General features: G+C 44.4%; 1 protein-coding gene across 1 annotated transcript in view; it reads right to left on the bottom strand.

Moving 5' to 3' along the window:
- The window catches only part of DYNLT3 (dynein light chain Tctex-type 3), a 136439-nt gene that overhangs the window by 17848 nt on the left and 103935 nt on the right, over positions 1-14656 (bottom strand). Inside the window, exon 4 of the mRNA XM_069636561.1 lies at positions 10260-10337. Coding sequence (XP_069492662.1) covers positions 10260-10337 — 78 coding nt within the window. The remainder of the gene's footprint in view (positions 1-10259; positions 10338-14656) is intronic.

Below are 14656 nucleotides of genomic sequence, written 5' to 3'. Positions count from 1 at the left end.
CATGTACATTAGAGACAGATGCTTCCGATAAGCCTGTTGTTGTTCTTAAACAAGTACAAAAGGACAAAGTTGAACATCCAGTCTATTCCTTTTCAAAAACCCTGTCAGGATCCGAGCACAACTACTCGGTCCTAGAGAAGGAGCTACTGGCCATAAAATTAGCTAGTACCTAGTCACCTATGAAATTGAGTACTTGTGGAATCTGAAAGAAGAAATAACTTTTTGTTTATTTGTCGAATCAGGCACTCTGAAGAAAGACTTTGCAATGTAAAGACTTGGGCACAGAAGGCTAAGATGCTAATGACTGAACTGTATCCTCGTGCTAAAGAAGCCAAATACTGTGCTAAGCTCGAGCTAACCGCCTTGTCCCCTGCTGAAAACATGGGCAAGGGAGGCCAACGGCCTGAACATGCTGACATATCATTTTGTGAACACTTTCTTTTCTTAACATTGTTTCACAATTTGTATCTAGAGGGAAGGATTGGCAATAGGTTTATTAGAATAGGCCCTTTTATTTTGACAAGACGCCACTAGGACTGAGTTATTATTATTTGATGGTCGTAGCTTTCTCCCATCTGTAGATTTAGGATTACATAGGTGTTTTTCAACCCTTGTTTGAAGTTCAATAAACACCCTTGGACTGTGGTCACTTGTGTGTCTTACGGTTGATCATGCCTTCCTTACAACAGCCTGGGAGTGCGCATGAAAAAAGAAGCTGGTATGCAAGGGTAACATTGGCTATTTTCTGCACGTGCCAAATGGGACTTCGGTGTTGTGCCAAATCAGTGCCTACTAGTGAAATGATGATGGTATCAATAGGTGTTTCAAAAGTACCTTGTAATACAAAAGAAAGAGAAATACAAACAGACCATGCCATTCCCCAAATGGTCCCTATTTACTATGGAGATGAAGTAGATTGCTTATACCACACCATCATTGTCCCACCCATCACCCTGAAAACTATAAAGAAGTTTGGGTAGATTCAGCTGGGGATGGAAGATGCATCTACATGACAGGAGAAAGCCTGCGGGACGTATGTAGGGCACGGATGCCAATAAAGGGAATACCACCATATGGCATGGGGAATGGATCCTTGGAAGGAGACATTCCACCGGCAAGTACATGGTCCCGGGGAACATCAGAATGTATTTTGGACTATATGTTCATGTCTTCAAACATGTTCGATCAATGTGAAACTATGGGACTAAAAGAAGGAGGCACAAGTGACCACAACCTATTAGAAATGTCAGTTAAATGGTAAAATGTAAGGACTGTAAAGAGGCTGACAGAGCACACAGTAGTAAATAGTAAAAAAAACGGTTAGTTAAATATAACAGAGAAGGAGTGAAATTGAATAAGCCCTGGATAAATGTGAATATGAATTAAGTGATAGAAATCTGAAAGATATGTGCAACCCTTATATCTTCCATGGCTTTTTATGGTCAGTTGAGGCCCCCAGACTTGTGGTAGGTTAAATGAGAAAAACCCATAAGCACACATTTGACAAACACACTTGGGAGCAGAAACGTGAGATGCGGTGGTCGATAAGTGCCATTAGAAGGGAGGAAGCAGTTAAATCTATTAGAGAGGTTAAAATAAAGTCCATCAAAAGTAAATACAAACAATGGTCGAAACAACAACGAATGTACCGCGCCCAGGAAGATGGGGAAACCATGCTAAAGGCTGTCCTAAATAATAACTCACAGAATTTCTGGTCTTTAATTAACCAAAAATCTATGGACCAAGTCGCAGTCTTGTCAAACTTGGTTACCGAAACATAGTGGATAGATTTCCTCTTGAAGAACTATGCAAAGTCGAAGGGGGAGCCACCTTTTTTCATCTCGGGTGGCCAGTGGAATTTAGACATAACGGAAGAGGATATTTATGCCCTAATAATGAAATCTTCAGCCTCAAGGGTCGCAGGCCCCAGTGGCTTAACATATCAAGTCCTGAAGGGAAACCCTAAAACGTGGGCCAGCCTCCTAAACACACCGTTTCATGGGATATTGGAGCTCAAAAAGATCCAGTCATCTTGGAAACCGTGATTCATTGTCCCAATATTCAAAAAGGGGGATCGAAGAGACCCCCTGAATTATAGACCAATCACCCGCCTCGATGTGGAAAGCAAGCTGTTTACCAGCCTAGTGTTGAGAGACTTGGAAGCTTGGGCTGAGTTAAACAGACAGGTTTTCGAAAGGGACACTCCACATCACTCAATGGCATAGTACTTTCTGCCCTCTGCAACAGCAAGGTTGGGGGGCAAACTTCACGACTATATGGTGCATTTATTGACCTATCAAGTGCCTTCGATCTGGTGAATCGGGACAGACTATGGTCCAAATTAAAAAGTAGGGGCAATCCGACCCAACTTATTGATATATTGGTCTCCCTGCACGAAGGAAATACGGTACAAGTAAAGATGAACCTAGATGGGTTCCCATCAACACACATCCCATGAAGAGGGGGTGAGACAGGGGTGTACGGTTGCTCCCTTCCTGTTTAACCTTTATTTAGCTGACTTTGGACAGGAGGTCGAGACCACAGCACTGGGCAGTGCCAAGTTAGGCACAAATGCAATAAAGTGGCTCATGTATGCTGACGATATAGTCCTTCTGGACAAGACACCAGTGGGCCTTCAGAGGCTATTAAACGCTTTGGATCAATACATGAAAGACAACTACCTTAAGGTAAACCTGAAGAAAGATGGTAGAGAAGGCAAGTATTGCTGGACAGTGGGGGGCAAACGAATACCTGTGATAGAGGAGGTCATTTACTTGGGCTATACTCTGTATGCTATACCAAGAGCCTGTACGCTATGATCAGAAATGCTACAAAAATGCACCCAACTGACGGCCCAACTGCAGAAAATTATTAAGCAATACTGCAGGTTTTCTCTTCTCCCTGCCATCCGTTTCTATCAAGCAAAGATCATTCCTGTCCTCTTATATGGCTTAGAAGCAAAACAATTGGCTTGGTCGATAGATTGGCAGATAACAGAAGGCAGGATTTGGAAAAAAGCTCTACGCCTCCCAAACAACCTACCAATGGCCATCCTGTGTTTTGAGTTGGGACTCTCTTCACTTGGGGTTTAGGCAGATTGGAAACTTCTATCACTCTTTAATCTGATAATTAATCCAAGGAGTAACACACTATATGAAGATCTACAAGTTCACTTGAGCCGTGCTTCGGTGGGGGCACTGTATGACTTACAAAAAGCAGCCCAAGAAATCCTTTTCGGATGTAACAGTGACATAGATCCTCTAACTACAAACCCCATGAAGATCAAGAGGGAGCTACTATTATCAGATTGTATAATGACAATAGATCACACACGATCCTCTATAGTGGCACCCTCGCTTTCCCCAACGGACAAAAGCCTTAGCTCTTTAGCCAATTATTTGATGAAATTTCCGGATGCAAAAGGGAGGCAAAACTTTCTCAGACTTCGTTTGGGTTTGATATGTACAGGATCAGTCCTTGCTCGTTGGGGTTGGGGTGAAAGGAGTACATACTTATGTCCAAAATGTCAGGACCCAAAAGATCAGTCATTGGAACATCTATTAAGATTTTGTGAAGGCACATGGGAGGTGCGAAAGAAATATTTGGAACACTTTGTCTGTTCAAGTGATTGGCTGTCATCGGAGGACTTTTGGGTGAAAATGCCTTCAGGCCATGAAATGGTGCTGACCATAAATGTGGTTAGAGTTCTACAAGAGATAGGATTGATTTGAAATTAAAAATGTTCATCTATTTATTTAGATAGAAGTAGTGAAGACAAGAAAGTGGAGAAATATGCTTCTTTTTATTGAGCTTTAAATATGAGATGTAAAACTGTAAATTTATCCCCTGAAAGTTTTCTTTTTGTACCTGTGAAAAAAAACCATTTTTGGTTTATACCACAATAAAAAAAATAAAAGAAATACAATAAAAACAAATACCACCATATGAAGCTGCAGTAAGAAGGGAACACAAGTATGCAAATTAATGTATTAGTGTAGAAGTAACAAAAAGGGGGGAATGTTGGTTTTAAGTTGTATTTCTTAACTCTGACCTGGTGGGCAGAGGTTCAGAAGGCCAGCCTAGTTTCTTGCAACAGGGTAACCTTCTGGACAAGACAGACCAATCAAGATAGCATTGGAGGTGGTCAAGACTAGGTCTCAGAAGGGATGAATGTGATTGAAAGCCCACAATGAGCACCCACAGTAAACAACACCATAAATTACTCTCAGTCAGGTGTATATATTAAAAATACACATACATTTATTAAAGGCCTTTTAAGTCAAACACAAAGGAAATATTCAGCAGTATTAAGAAAACCAATGCAAAACTAACTATGAAACATATATACAGTAACCAGTGGCCTAAAGGGATATTACACAGTACAGATCCATAACCTGCAAAGAAAGGTGTCACACAGTGTAAATATCTTTTAGGCAGTCCTTCACAATTCAAACCCTAACTACGAGGTAGTCCAGTCCCTTAGATGAGTGGAGCCTTAAGCTCAAAAGTACATTCAGTGCTGGCGCACGCGATAGTGTGGTTAAGTTCAAAACAGGGTCTCTTCAAGGGGCTGTAGCGACTCAGGAAGGTGTGTGAGGCAGTGAAGAATGAGTTACCACTATTTGAAGAGGGTCTCCACAAGAAGGCATAGCAGGATCCAAGAATTGGTAATAGCTTGGTAGTGCAGGCTTCCTCGATAAAGAAGAATGGTCCTCAGGGGACACTTGTGTGTAAAAGTCTATGGAAGCTCCAGAGGCCACCGGTAAGGGATGCAAGTACTTACCGACCCTCAGCACACCCTAGACCAAACTTTGCCAGTCCAGGCCAGATCGTTCACAGGTTCAAATCCTGCAGTTTTCAGGGGCTGCGTTCTGGAATCAATTTTGTGGCGGGAAAGTGGCAATTTATTTGCTCCTGGTGAAGGGATCAGGCCAGTTCCAATGCAGCAAGTATTAGGGCACAGGGGGGCACAGCAGCAAGGCACCCACGAAGATAGTCACCACAGCTGGGCGACACAGTGACCGTGTATGCTCAGGTTCAGGCATACTCTCTTAATTCCAGACCTAGGAATGCTAGGTACATGAAAATCAGCAGGAGAGTGCCTTATACCAAGAGCTTACCGTCCCCAAAGACGCAAGTCGAAACTTGAGACGGTGGCGGTTCCAGGGCAAAGGTCCCATACAAGCTGGTCAGTTCACTGGGTGGACCAGGAACACTTCCGTAAAGGCCTGCTTACAGGTTAAGTAAGAGGTGCCGAGAATAGTTGGTCCCACTATTCCAATGGGTCAAAGCCCCCTTGGAGGCCTTCAGTGATCGATGCGAACAGGGGCTCTGACGGCACAACAGCGGGGTCAGGGTGCCAAACCTTTCAATGGGTCACCAGCGGTTCCACGGATCTGCTTCAGCGGTTCAGGATACTTGGCTCCTTTACTAAGTTTGGTGTGAACTCAGAAGATCGACCTGGAATGGGTGTAAGGTGTCTTATCTTATCCAGAATCTCTGTCGCACCAAAACGTAGAGAAACAAATAAGATCTGCTCACATTCAGCTACCCCATACATGGACCAATCACGGACCTCGGTGATCATAGTCATCCCAGCACACCAGACAACCTGGCAACCAGGATGTGTATTGGAACTAGACCGCTCCAACCCACATCCTAGGCGCGCACACACACAAGGCATGCAGAAGCCAGCGAAAACTTCGGGTTGCGCGGGGGTCTGCATGACCACATAAGGAATTTCCCGGGTCGGCTCAACCTGGGGAAGGCAAAGGGACAAGATGGCCAAAGGCAAGAACAAAGGACCTCGTGGCATGGCCATTTTCGGCACTGGCCAATGTCCTGGGTCAAGCGCGGTAAATGCTGTTTGGAGCATAGAAGAGTCAAAAATGCTTTAAAAGTAACTGCTGCCTCCAGCTCTGTCCTGGGCACACTTGTACATTCACAAAGAATCCTTTGAGGTGACTAGGGCCTTAAAAATGTAAAAGGGACCTCATCGCACTGTACTGTAAGATACATTGTGCACTGATAAAATGTTACTAAGAAATAGCAACAAAGTGTAAGACTAAGGGAAACAAAGACTCCCAGTACTGACAGTCTGACATGTCAGTTTCTCCATTACAAAATGAGCAAAAGCCCAGCGGAGTACAGAATAAGGCTGAGCGCCACTGGTAAAAGTCAGACTAGGATGGTCAGACAATAGCAAAAAGTTGGGGGGGTTCACAACTGGAGGGAAAATTACCCATACATGGAAATCATCAATAAACTGATGTTTAGGATGGTCATGGGGTTTGAGAATTTGAGGCAAGACCTCCTGCTCATCAGGTTCAGGTGTTCGGCCAACTACCTCTACCTCAATGGTAGGTGGGTTAAGGAGAAGATTTTATTTCCCCCCCTTGTCTCTTGACTCCTCTAGCTTTGGCTTTCCCCTTTTGCTTGGGCTTTGCCTTGGTCTTGGCTAAGGCATCCCTTGTTTGTGACCTTGTGCATGGTCTCCCTGCTTTGTCACCCACAAGACCAAAGTCCCTAACATCATTCCCCAGCAGGACCTTGCCTGGGTCTTGCCTCTGTATGCTCACTGGAATCCTGACCATAGTACCATTTATAGTAAGATTTACAGGCATTACTGGGAACCTGAGAGGGGGGCCATCAGTTAAATTGCTGTGCATTAGGGGCGCTCTGGCAACCTCCTATGGGTTTACAAAAGTGGAATCCACCACAGTTCTGCTGCCCCACTATCCCTAAGGGCAGGAGTATCTACTCAATTCATTAGCACACTGTCCTTAAAGTAGTGCACCTGAACCTGATGAGCAGGAGGTGTTGCCTCAAATTCTCAAACCCCATGACCATCCTGAACATCACAGTTTATTGGTTAAAGGTGGTCCTGACAGGGCTGAATTTAGTAAGGGCCAACGTGAGTGCCCATCTTTGGTATGGTATGGTCTGGTGTGCTAGCATAAGCCTCTGATACTATAGCTTTTCATGAACACAGGGAAACTAGGAGTACGTCAGATTCTATCCCACTGGGGAAGGAGTCTGAGGAGAAGGATACCCCTGTGATCTCTTCCTCCTCATAGGTTTTGACCTTATATCTGGGGTCCCCCTTCACATGGTCATTTGATCCACAAGCCACACAAGATCCACTTGGTCTTGGGACATAGGGAGGCTTACTATAACCAGAGTTCTGTCTGGGAGTATAACTTCCACTACTCTGAACATTCTCTTGGGACTTAGCCCCATTTTTATTTTTGTGGCTCTTTTGGGAGGAGGTTTTATCAGATCCCCCACCCTCCTTATCTTAGTTCTTTTCCCCCTTCCTCCTGCTTACCAGGAGTAGTCCTGTCATTATGGGACACTCGGTTTGGCGCCCACAAATCTGCTGCACTAGCCAGCTTCTTAGGATCTATCTCTTTTGAATCAGCCAAGTGCTGTTTAAGCTCAGGGGAACAGGATGCAAAAATATGTTCAAGCATGACTAAACATATCACACCCTCAAAGGGGGTGACCTTATATCCTTCAACCAGTCAGCCAGGCACGTTTTTCAAGGAATCAGTAACTTAGGATATCCAAGTGTTACCTTCTTTCTTCTTGTACTCCCTAAATCTATAAGTATCGAGCAAGAGTCTTCCCAGTCATTAAGATGAGAGTTTGCTTTAATTTCGCAAAGTCTACTCTATCAGTCTTAGACATTTGCATAACGGCAATGCAGCCAGAATGGGTTAGTCGACTGAGCAGCCATGCAATCTTATCAGCATCCACAACCTCTTGTACTGCACATAAATACTCAAATGCAGTTAACCAGTCCATGATGTCATTCTTTTAATCATTCATAATGAGCAGATCTTTAGGAAACCGTGGATGAGAGGAGGACCCAGACCCATGTTAAGATCCCTTGGAGGAGCAAGTTGCAGCCTAAATCTTGGCCAGCTGCAACTGGTGATCCCTGTTCTTTTGTTTTTCTGCTTGCTCGACTCTCAGCTTTGCCATGTATACCTCAAGCTCCGTCTGCTTAAACAGCAGCTCTTGCTTCCTGAATTCAGGCATGGCTTCAGCATCAGAGCTATGGCCTTGTGGCATGGCCATTTTAGGCACTGGCCACTGTCCTGAGGTAAACGTGGTTTGGATCATAGAAATTAGTAAAACATGCTTTAAAAGTAGCTGTTGCCACCAGCTCTGTCCTGGGCACACTTGTACATTCACAGAAAATCCTTTGAGGGTGTCCAGGGCCTTAAAAATGAAAAAGGGACCCAAGTGCAGTGTGCTTTAATGTACATTGTGCACTGATAAAATGTTACTAAGAAATAACAACAAAGTGTAAGGCAAAGGGAAACCAAGTTTCCCAGTACTGACCGTCTGAAGGGGATGTCATTTGCCCCATAACAAAATGAGCAAAAGCCCGGCGGAGTACATCAGAAGGCTGGGTTCCACAGGTAAAAGTCAGGCTAGGATGGACAGACAAACGCAAAAAGTTGGGGGGTTCACAACTGAAGGGAAAATTGCACATAAATTGAACACTTGGGAAGGAAATGAACCTCTCCCACCCCCTAGGTGCTTTGGAGTGAGGCGAATCCCATAGAAGCACTAGCGATGTAAACATATAAGGAAGCGCCATTTTTGTAGTTATGGTAGAAACATTCGGCCCTGCAAGGCTGCGCGGTAAACCGATCCAATGAAGAAAACTGAATAGGCCCAAGCACTGATGAGAGAGAGAGAGAGAAGAGAGGAGAGAGGGGAGAGAGAGAGAGAGAGAGGAGAGAAGAGAGAGAAGAGAGAGAAGAGAGAGAAGAGAGAGAAGAGAGAGAAGAGAGGGGAGAGAAGAGAGGGGAGAGAAGAGAGGAGAGAGGAGAGAGGAGAGAGGAATTATGACACCCACAACTGCCCCAGTCCAATGCGCACGATTAGTGACCTCAGACCCCCAACCATAAAACCAGTGGACATAAAAGATCTAAACGAACACGGCCATTCCACTTTATTTCAATAAATCATAGTCCAAAGTGAGGATGGAAACCTTGGGTGCGGAGAGTGCGATATGCAATGAGAGAAGAATGTGTGCATCAGCAAGATCTTAATCCTCCCCGTGTCAGTCCCAGAACTTCTGAGATGCCCACCATAATGATAGGATAGCACTGTCTTATAATAGTAACTAATGAGGAACGTAACCTTTATTCCCAGCTGACCCCACGTGATGAAGACGGATGGACGGGGCTGGGACCAATAACAGCCTGGTATCCCCTATGGAACAGGCCACCCAGGTATAGGGTCTCACCAATCAGTCATGCAGTTTTTTACTGTATGTGTGATGTCATTAGTGATGATGTGTTTCCTTACAACCTTCTGCTTGTACTATTTTTCTGTAGAACGTTCTTGAGCAGCAGAGTTATTTACTGGCCTACCTATTTTTTGTGTGATTAAAATTTGTAATCCTTGCAAGAATCTCTTGGCCTTTTTTCCCTAACAGGTTGTATTTAATCTGCCATGAGCGTTTCGGGCGTGCCTTCACCAGGCCTCCCTTTCATTAAACTCCATACCCTATATTCCCTGCATCATCAGTATCTTGATCTGAAGCTGTGGCACGGGGCAGATTCAGAGGTCACAGGAGCCCTGTTGGACAGCTACTGCAACAGCCAAGTCACTAAAGGTTGCATTTAAGTTGGCACCTCTGTCTCACAAGCATCATAATTAGGATAAACTACCCACCTGGTGACATGATAATTTGGACATACTATAAGCCATACCTTTTTTTGGTATTATGGTTGGTATTTCACATAATTAAGCTACATCTGATTTATAGCACACCAGTGTCATCATTAGGGGCTCAGACAGATATGGGGGGCTATATGGATTTCAGGCACCTACCTGTCTGCAGGTTGTGTGTACCCTCAGATGAGCAATGTATGGCTTGTCATCATGAATCTTCTGTATTATTTTTACTTTGTAGCGTTGGCTCTAGAGTGTCAAAAATCTATTCCAAAATGGTTCTCCACTGGATTCAATTTGAGAGCTAATATTGTGAGGCCCATTTCCAAATAGTCGATTGCTGTCCTCCAAGGTGCCACTGTTGATTACTTAAATGTTTGTAAAATATGAGGAAGACACCACTCAAATATACAGGGGTTTAATTTCACCATCCAAATTGCCTTTAATATTAGTAATTCTATAGTATACTGGGTCATAGGGCACAAGGCCATACTGAATTTCATGTCCTGGAAGCTGCAAGTGAAATAGTGAAAAGGTTTTTCCCCTCCCAGACATAATCTTACCATCAGTATTGTTGTCCCAAAAGCAGGAGCTTGCTGTGTGCAGGCCAGACCCACTCTTCTGCATTACTGTGCAAGACACTAGAGGAAGCGAAAATACAATCAACATTAACTGATGAAGCGAGGAAATAATTTGCGGTCTTGATCATGGGATAAACAATTGAACAACACTGGGATGTTCTAGGATCATCAAAGCACCAGTTGTCTTCTTTTTTAAATGTCCTGTCTTAATTCAAACCCAATTAGCCATTTAATGTATTTGTATGCGCCATCCATCCTCGCCTAGTGTATTTTAAATGGTCATGAAACGATGCAACATATCCCTCAATTTTATTTGCAATTTCTCAGTTCAAGCTTTTAATATTGGCGAAAAAAAGCAAAATCGACAAAATTAAATGGGAAGACTACACAAGGAACCAGAAGGTTAGGCGGAGATTCTGTAGGAAACTATTAAAAGAATACTCTTCAGTCATAAAAGGCTTCTTAATAAAACAATAATTAATAAACTGTGTGCACCTAATTTTTCTAAAGGACAAGCATACCCTCTGCTTCCCAGACTGAGAAAGAGCATTTGTGAAACCGAAATCGTACTATACAAATGCACAGGGAAACACTTACAAAGTATGGTTTGGGAAAAAAAATACTATGTCATACCACTTAATGACACGACAAATAAATGAGAACATGAATGGACATTGTAGAAGAAAATATAAAATTCGCCATTAAGATCTACAGATCACATACCGATACACTTAAGCAAGCATTGACAACAGTGTTGGCTTTGCCAAGGCACATGCAGCACAAGGCTAAGGGGACAGAATACAATCGATAAGGGTGCCACGCATACACAGCACGGATGGTAGCCTGCGCACACAGAACAAGAAGGCGATGATCACGCACAGAGTGGTGGTCACTGAGTACATCAGGGGGCTCACACACAGACAGAGCACCGATTGAAGGCTAAACACACGGCATATAGGGAGGGTCACACACATCATAGAGGGAAGGATAGACACAGACCAGTGCGAGTGAAACAAAAGAGGTATGCGCGTTGTCTTAATGATACCTAGCTGACTGGACATACTTCCACAGGAAAGGAGGTCAGCCGTACAGAGAAGGGGTGCATCGACCACTTTCACTCCCTAAAAATAAGGAAAAACTGCCAAAAAATAAAAATAGGGAGTGAACATACTGCCAACAAAAAATAGGAAACAGACATGCAGGATCTTGTGCCCCTGCTTTCACCCACACAGCTCCATGGACAGGTTTGGAACAGTAGTGCACGTAGTACCACAGGAAGAAACTACTATTATTAGTGCCTGATCAGAAGAAGTAAACATGTATCTTTTAATGTGTATAAATAGCTAGGTGCATAGGAATAATTACTATTTCCATTTTTCAGGAAAAACATTTTTATTCGCTTATAAAATACTCCCATTGGGAATTGGACTTACATTTGTACTGTAAAATAGGCAGTAAACTACTCCCACTTCATAATATTATCTGGAGCACTGGAGGTGGCCCTGCTAGGCATGCATCTACCTCAGTGTCAACCCTGCAGCAGCAACAAGGGAGTCTGGAAATGCCTGCTTAATTAAATATGAGTAAAGCATGCATCACTGCTGCAGCATGTGCAGGCGGGTCGCACTACTCGGACCAACCAACCAGGGTACTCCACATTGCCATTGCCAGGCAGCCCTGGAGCCTCCTGGTCCATTCCCTCCCTTAGCCACAGTTACAGGCTACAGAGGCCGAGCATTCTACTCGCCAGGAGATAAGAGTCTCAGTTAGCCCCAGCAGCACGGTGTCTAGACAGATCGCCAGTGAGTTATGCTGCAAAGTGCACATACACTCTGCTCCAGCCAATGCCTCTACTCCGCCTCTGAGAATATGGCTCATCCCTCAAAAAGGCCACGTGTCAAACAGCTGAGGCGGAGAAGTGGGAAGTAGAACAATTTAACTTCCCTACCACCAAAAGAGGCATTCACGATTCAGGCATTTCTGACTACCATTCAATACTGTCCGTGTATGGTCTGCATCCAGCATCCTCAATAGTTGCTGCACAGCCAGATCCGCACACTTGATTCTCATGAGTACTCTGTCCCACAGTCTCACTGGCATGATTTCAGATAAGCAGCCATCATCTCAGGAGCGAAGGAAGGAGCACTGGATGGATACTAGTTAAGCAAACATGTATGCCTTTATCTTGTCCCTAGTAAAGCCAGATAATTATCACATGACTGACACTAGAATGGCAGCTCACTGTGATACATAGCAGTACAGTCAAGCAACACACTGGGTCCAAATTTACCCCTGACACGACAAACCTCGCAGCTGCACAGGTTCGTGAATTCTTGAAAATGTTAAGTAACACATTTGCCATGAAAATCTGGGCAGTGAATTGCCAAGAGGATTCCGTAGATGGAGCAGGGCTTTAAGTGTACTGAGTCTAGCCAGGGCAGAGCCCCAGCAGTCCCCAAAACTGCTCTCGGGCCATGGTGCTGATGGTGCTCGCACAGCTTCCCACGAGTATGCACGGACACCATTTTCCCTAAGTGCATGGTCAAGAGCCGGCAAAGGGCCCACAGAAGATTAAAGCAGTGCGGGAAAAGCAGAAGCCATGTTCCACTCCGGCAGGACAGCCAGCATCTCACACCAAAAGGCTGGTGCTGTCCAAATTAGTATATGCGACTCCTGGTTTGTAGCCATTTTACTGTTAGGGTGTTATCACAAATGAAATGAGTAGCACGGTCAGTGAGCATTATGTGCTCTGAAGTGTTGAAGGCATCAATGTGAGGTGCCCATATCGGGGCCTGGCGTCTGCCTTGGAGGCTCAGGCAGCGCTCACCACCAGGGAACTTCATTTCCCGGCAATGCTGCAGTTTTAGGGATCGGCACATTAGGTTAATGATGTCAACACGGCAACGTGGTGCGTCATCAACGATGGCTGGGCGATGCTCTGGCACAGAGCCCGCAGAGTGAAATAGAGCTCTGGAACATCATGCTGGTGCTTCTCACCTTTGCTGGCGAGTGGCTTTTGTGGATTTCTGCACAGATATGTCCTGTTCTTCGGACCACCGACTTGTTTTCTGGACTGCTCGATTCTTTGGTGGCTTCGTTGCGTCACTTGTATTGTTTGGCTCTCGTGTTTACCTGACCTTGGAATTGTAACTTGGAATGGCTTGTCTTGTCTTTTCATCTCACCTTCTAGCTTCGATTTCTTGCCTCGTCTTTTGTTTTTGCTTTCCATCTGTTCCTAGTAGATATGTACCCTCCATACCCATTTCATAATACCTACCATCCAAAGAAGTCAGATCTTTTTCTGCTGTATCCCGATCTCCCTATTGTGTAGGGGTCCTGATGCCGTCGGTTGATGGGTCCCTCCGAACATTTGAAGTTGTTGCTCAAACACCTTTGAAGCTAATGGCCTATGGACACTGCCCACTAGAAGATCTGAGAGATTCAAGGAAACGTAGCACAAAGACTGGGTTGCCGATATTCGTGTAGGTCTGAACGGAGTGTTGCTCATCTGCTCTCCTATTGATTTGTCTTTTGTCTCCCCCTCTTCTGCAGCTCCTTGACTCTGCTGATCATTGTGATCACTGACAACAGAATTCCGGGTCACTTTCTCCCTTATCCTTTGGGAGAGTGGTGATCTTGCAATACACTCACCAGAGTATCAGGAGAAAAGTCTATAGTCTTCTGGAGATCGAGGTGTACTGCTAGTGTCATTTGTGACGCTCTCAACTGACAATCAATGTCAACTATAAAAATGTGTTGTCATTCTTGTTCCCAAAATGCTCCTGGATCGTATACAAAGAAGCCAGTAGTTTACAATAGTACTATTTGCCCAATTCCTCTTTCTCATAGGCCATTTTAGGGCAGGCTGAAGATTTATGGGGACCCATTTCAAAATTTATGGCAGACCTGCCTAACACCCACTCCCCACCACTCGGAGGCCCCTGTGTGGAGCATAGACAATAACAGAGAGGTGTCCTACAGCAAACTCAAATGGGTGAATTCCCAAGTTTTATAATTGAGTGCGCATAACATGAGCCCCACCTGGAACTTCATAATTCCCCATGCACATTCCAGGCCCTGCACCACGAGCTGAAAGCAGTGTAAAACATGTAAGGGATATGGGAGTAGTTTCCTACCTGTAACTCAATTTCTACAGAGTTGCTATTTGTCATGGATTCGCATGCTGTGAATATTCACTGTAGTCAGGCTGGGGATCCCTGGTTACTTTAATTTAGTACTTTTCCTAAGGAAAAACCTTTGATACCTTGAGTATCCCATCAACATTGTTGTGGGTGTTTTTGGTCCCTACCAATGATATGGTATGGTCATGTTTATTTGTAAAGCTCCTATACACAGGCAAGTGTTTCAAAGCACTCAAG

Source organism: Ambystoma mexicanum, chromosome 7p (genome assembly GCF_040938575.1).
Source record: "Ambystoma mexicanum isolate Mex_15411 chromosome 7p, UKY_AmexF1_1, whole genome shotgun sequence".
NCBI lineage: Eukaryota > Metazoa > Chordata > Amphibia > Caudata > Ambystomatidae > Ambystoma > Ambystoma mexicanum.
This window is presented reverse-complemented; position numbering and strand designations above follow the sequence as displayed.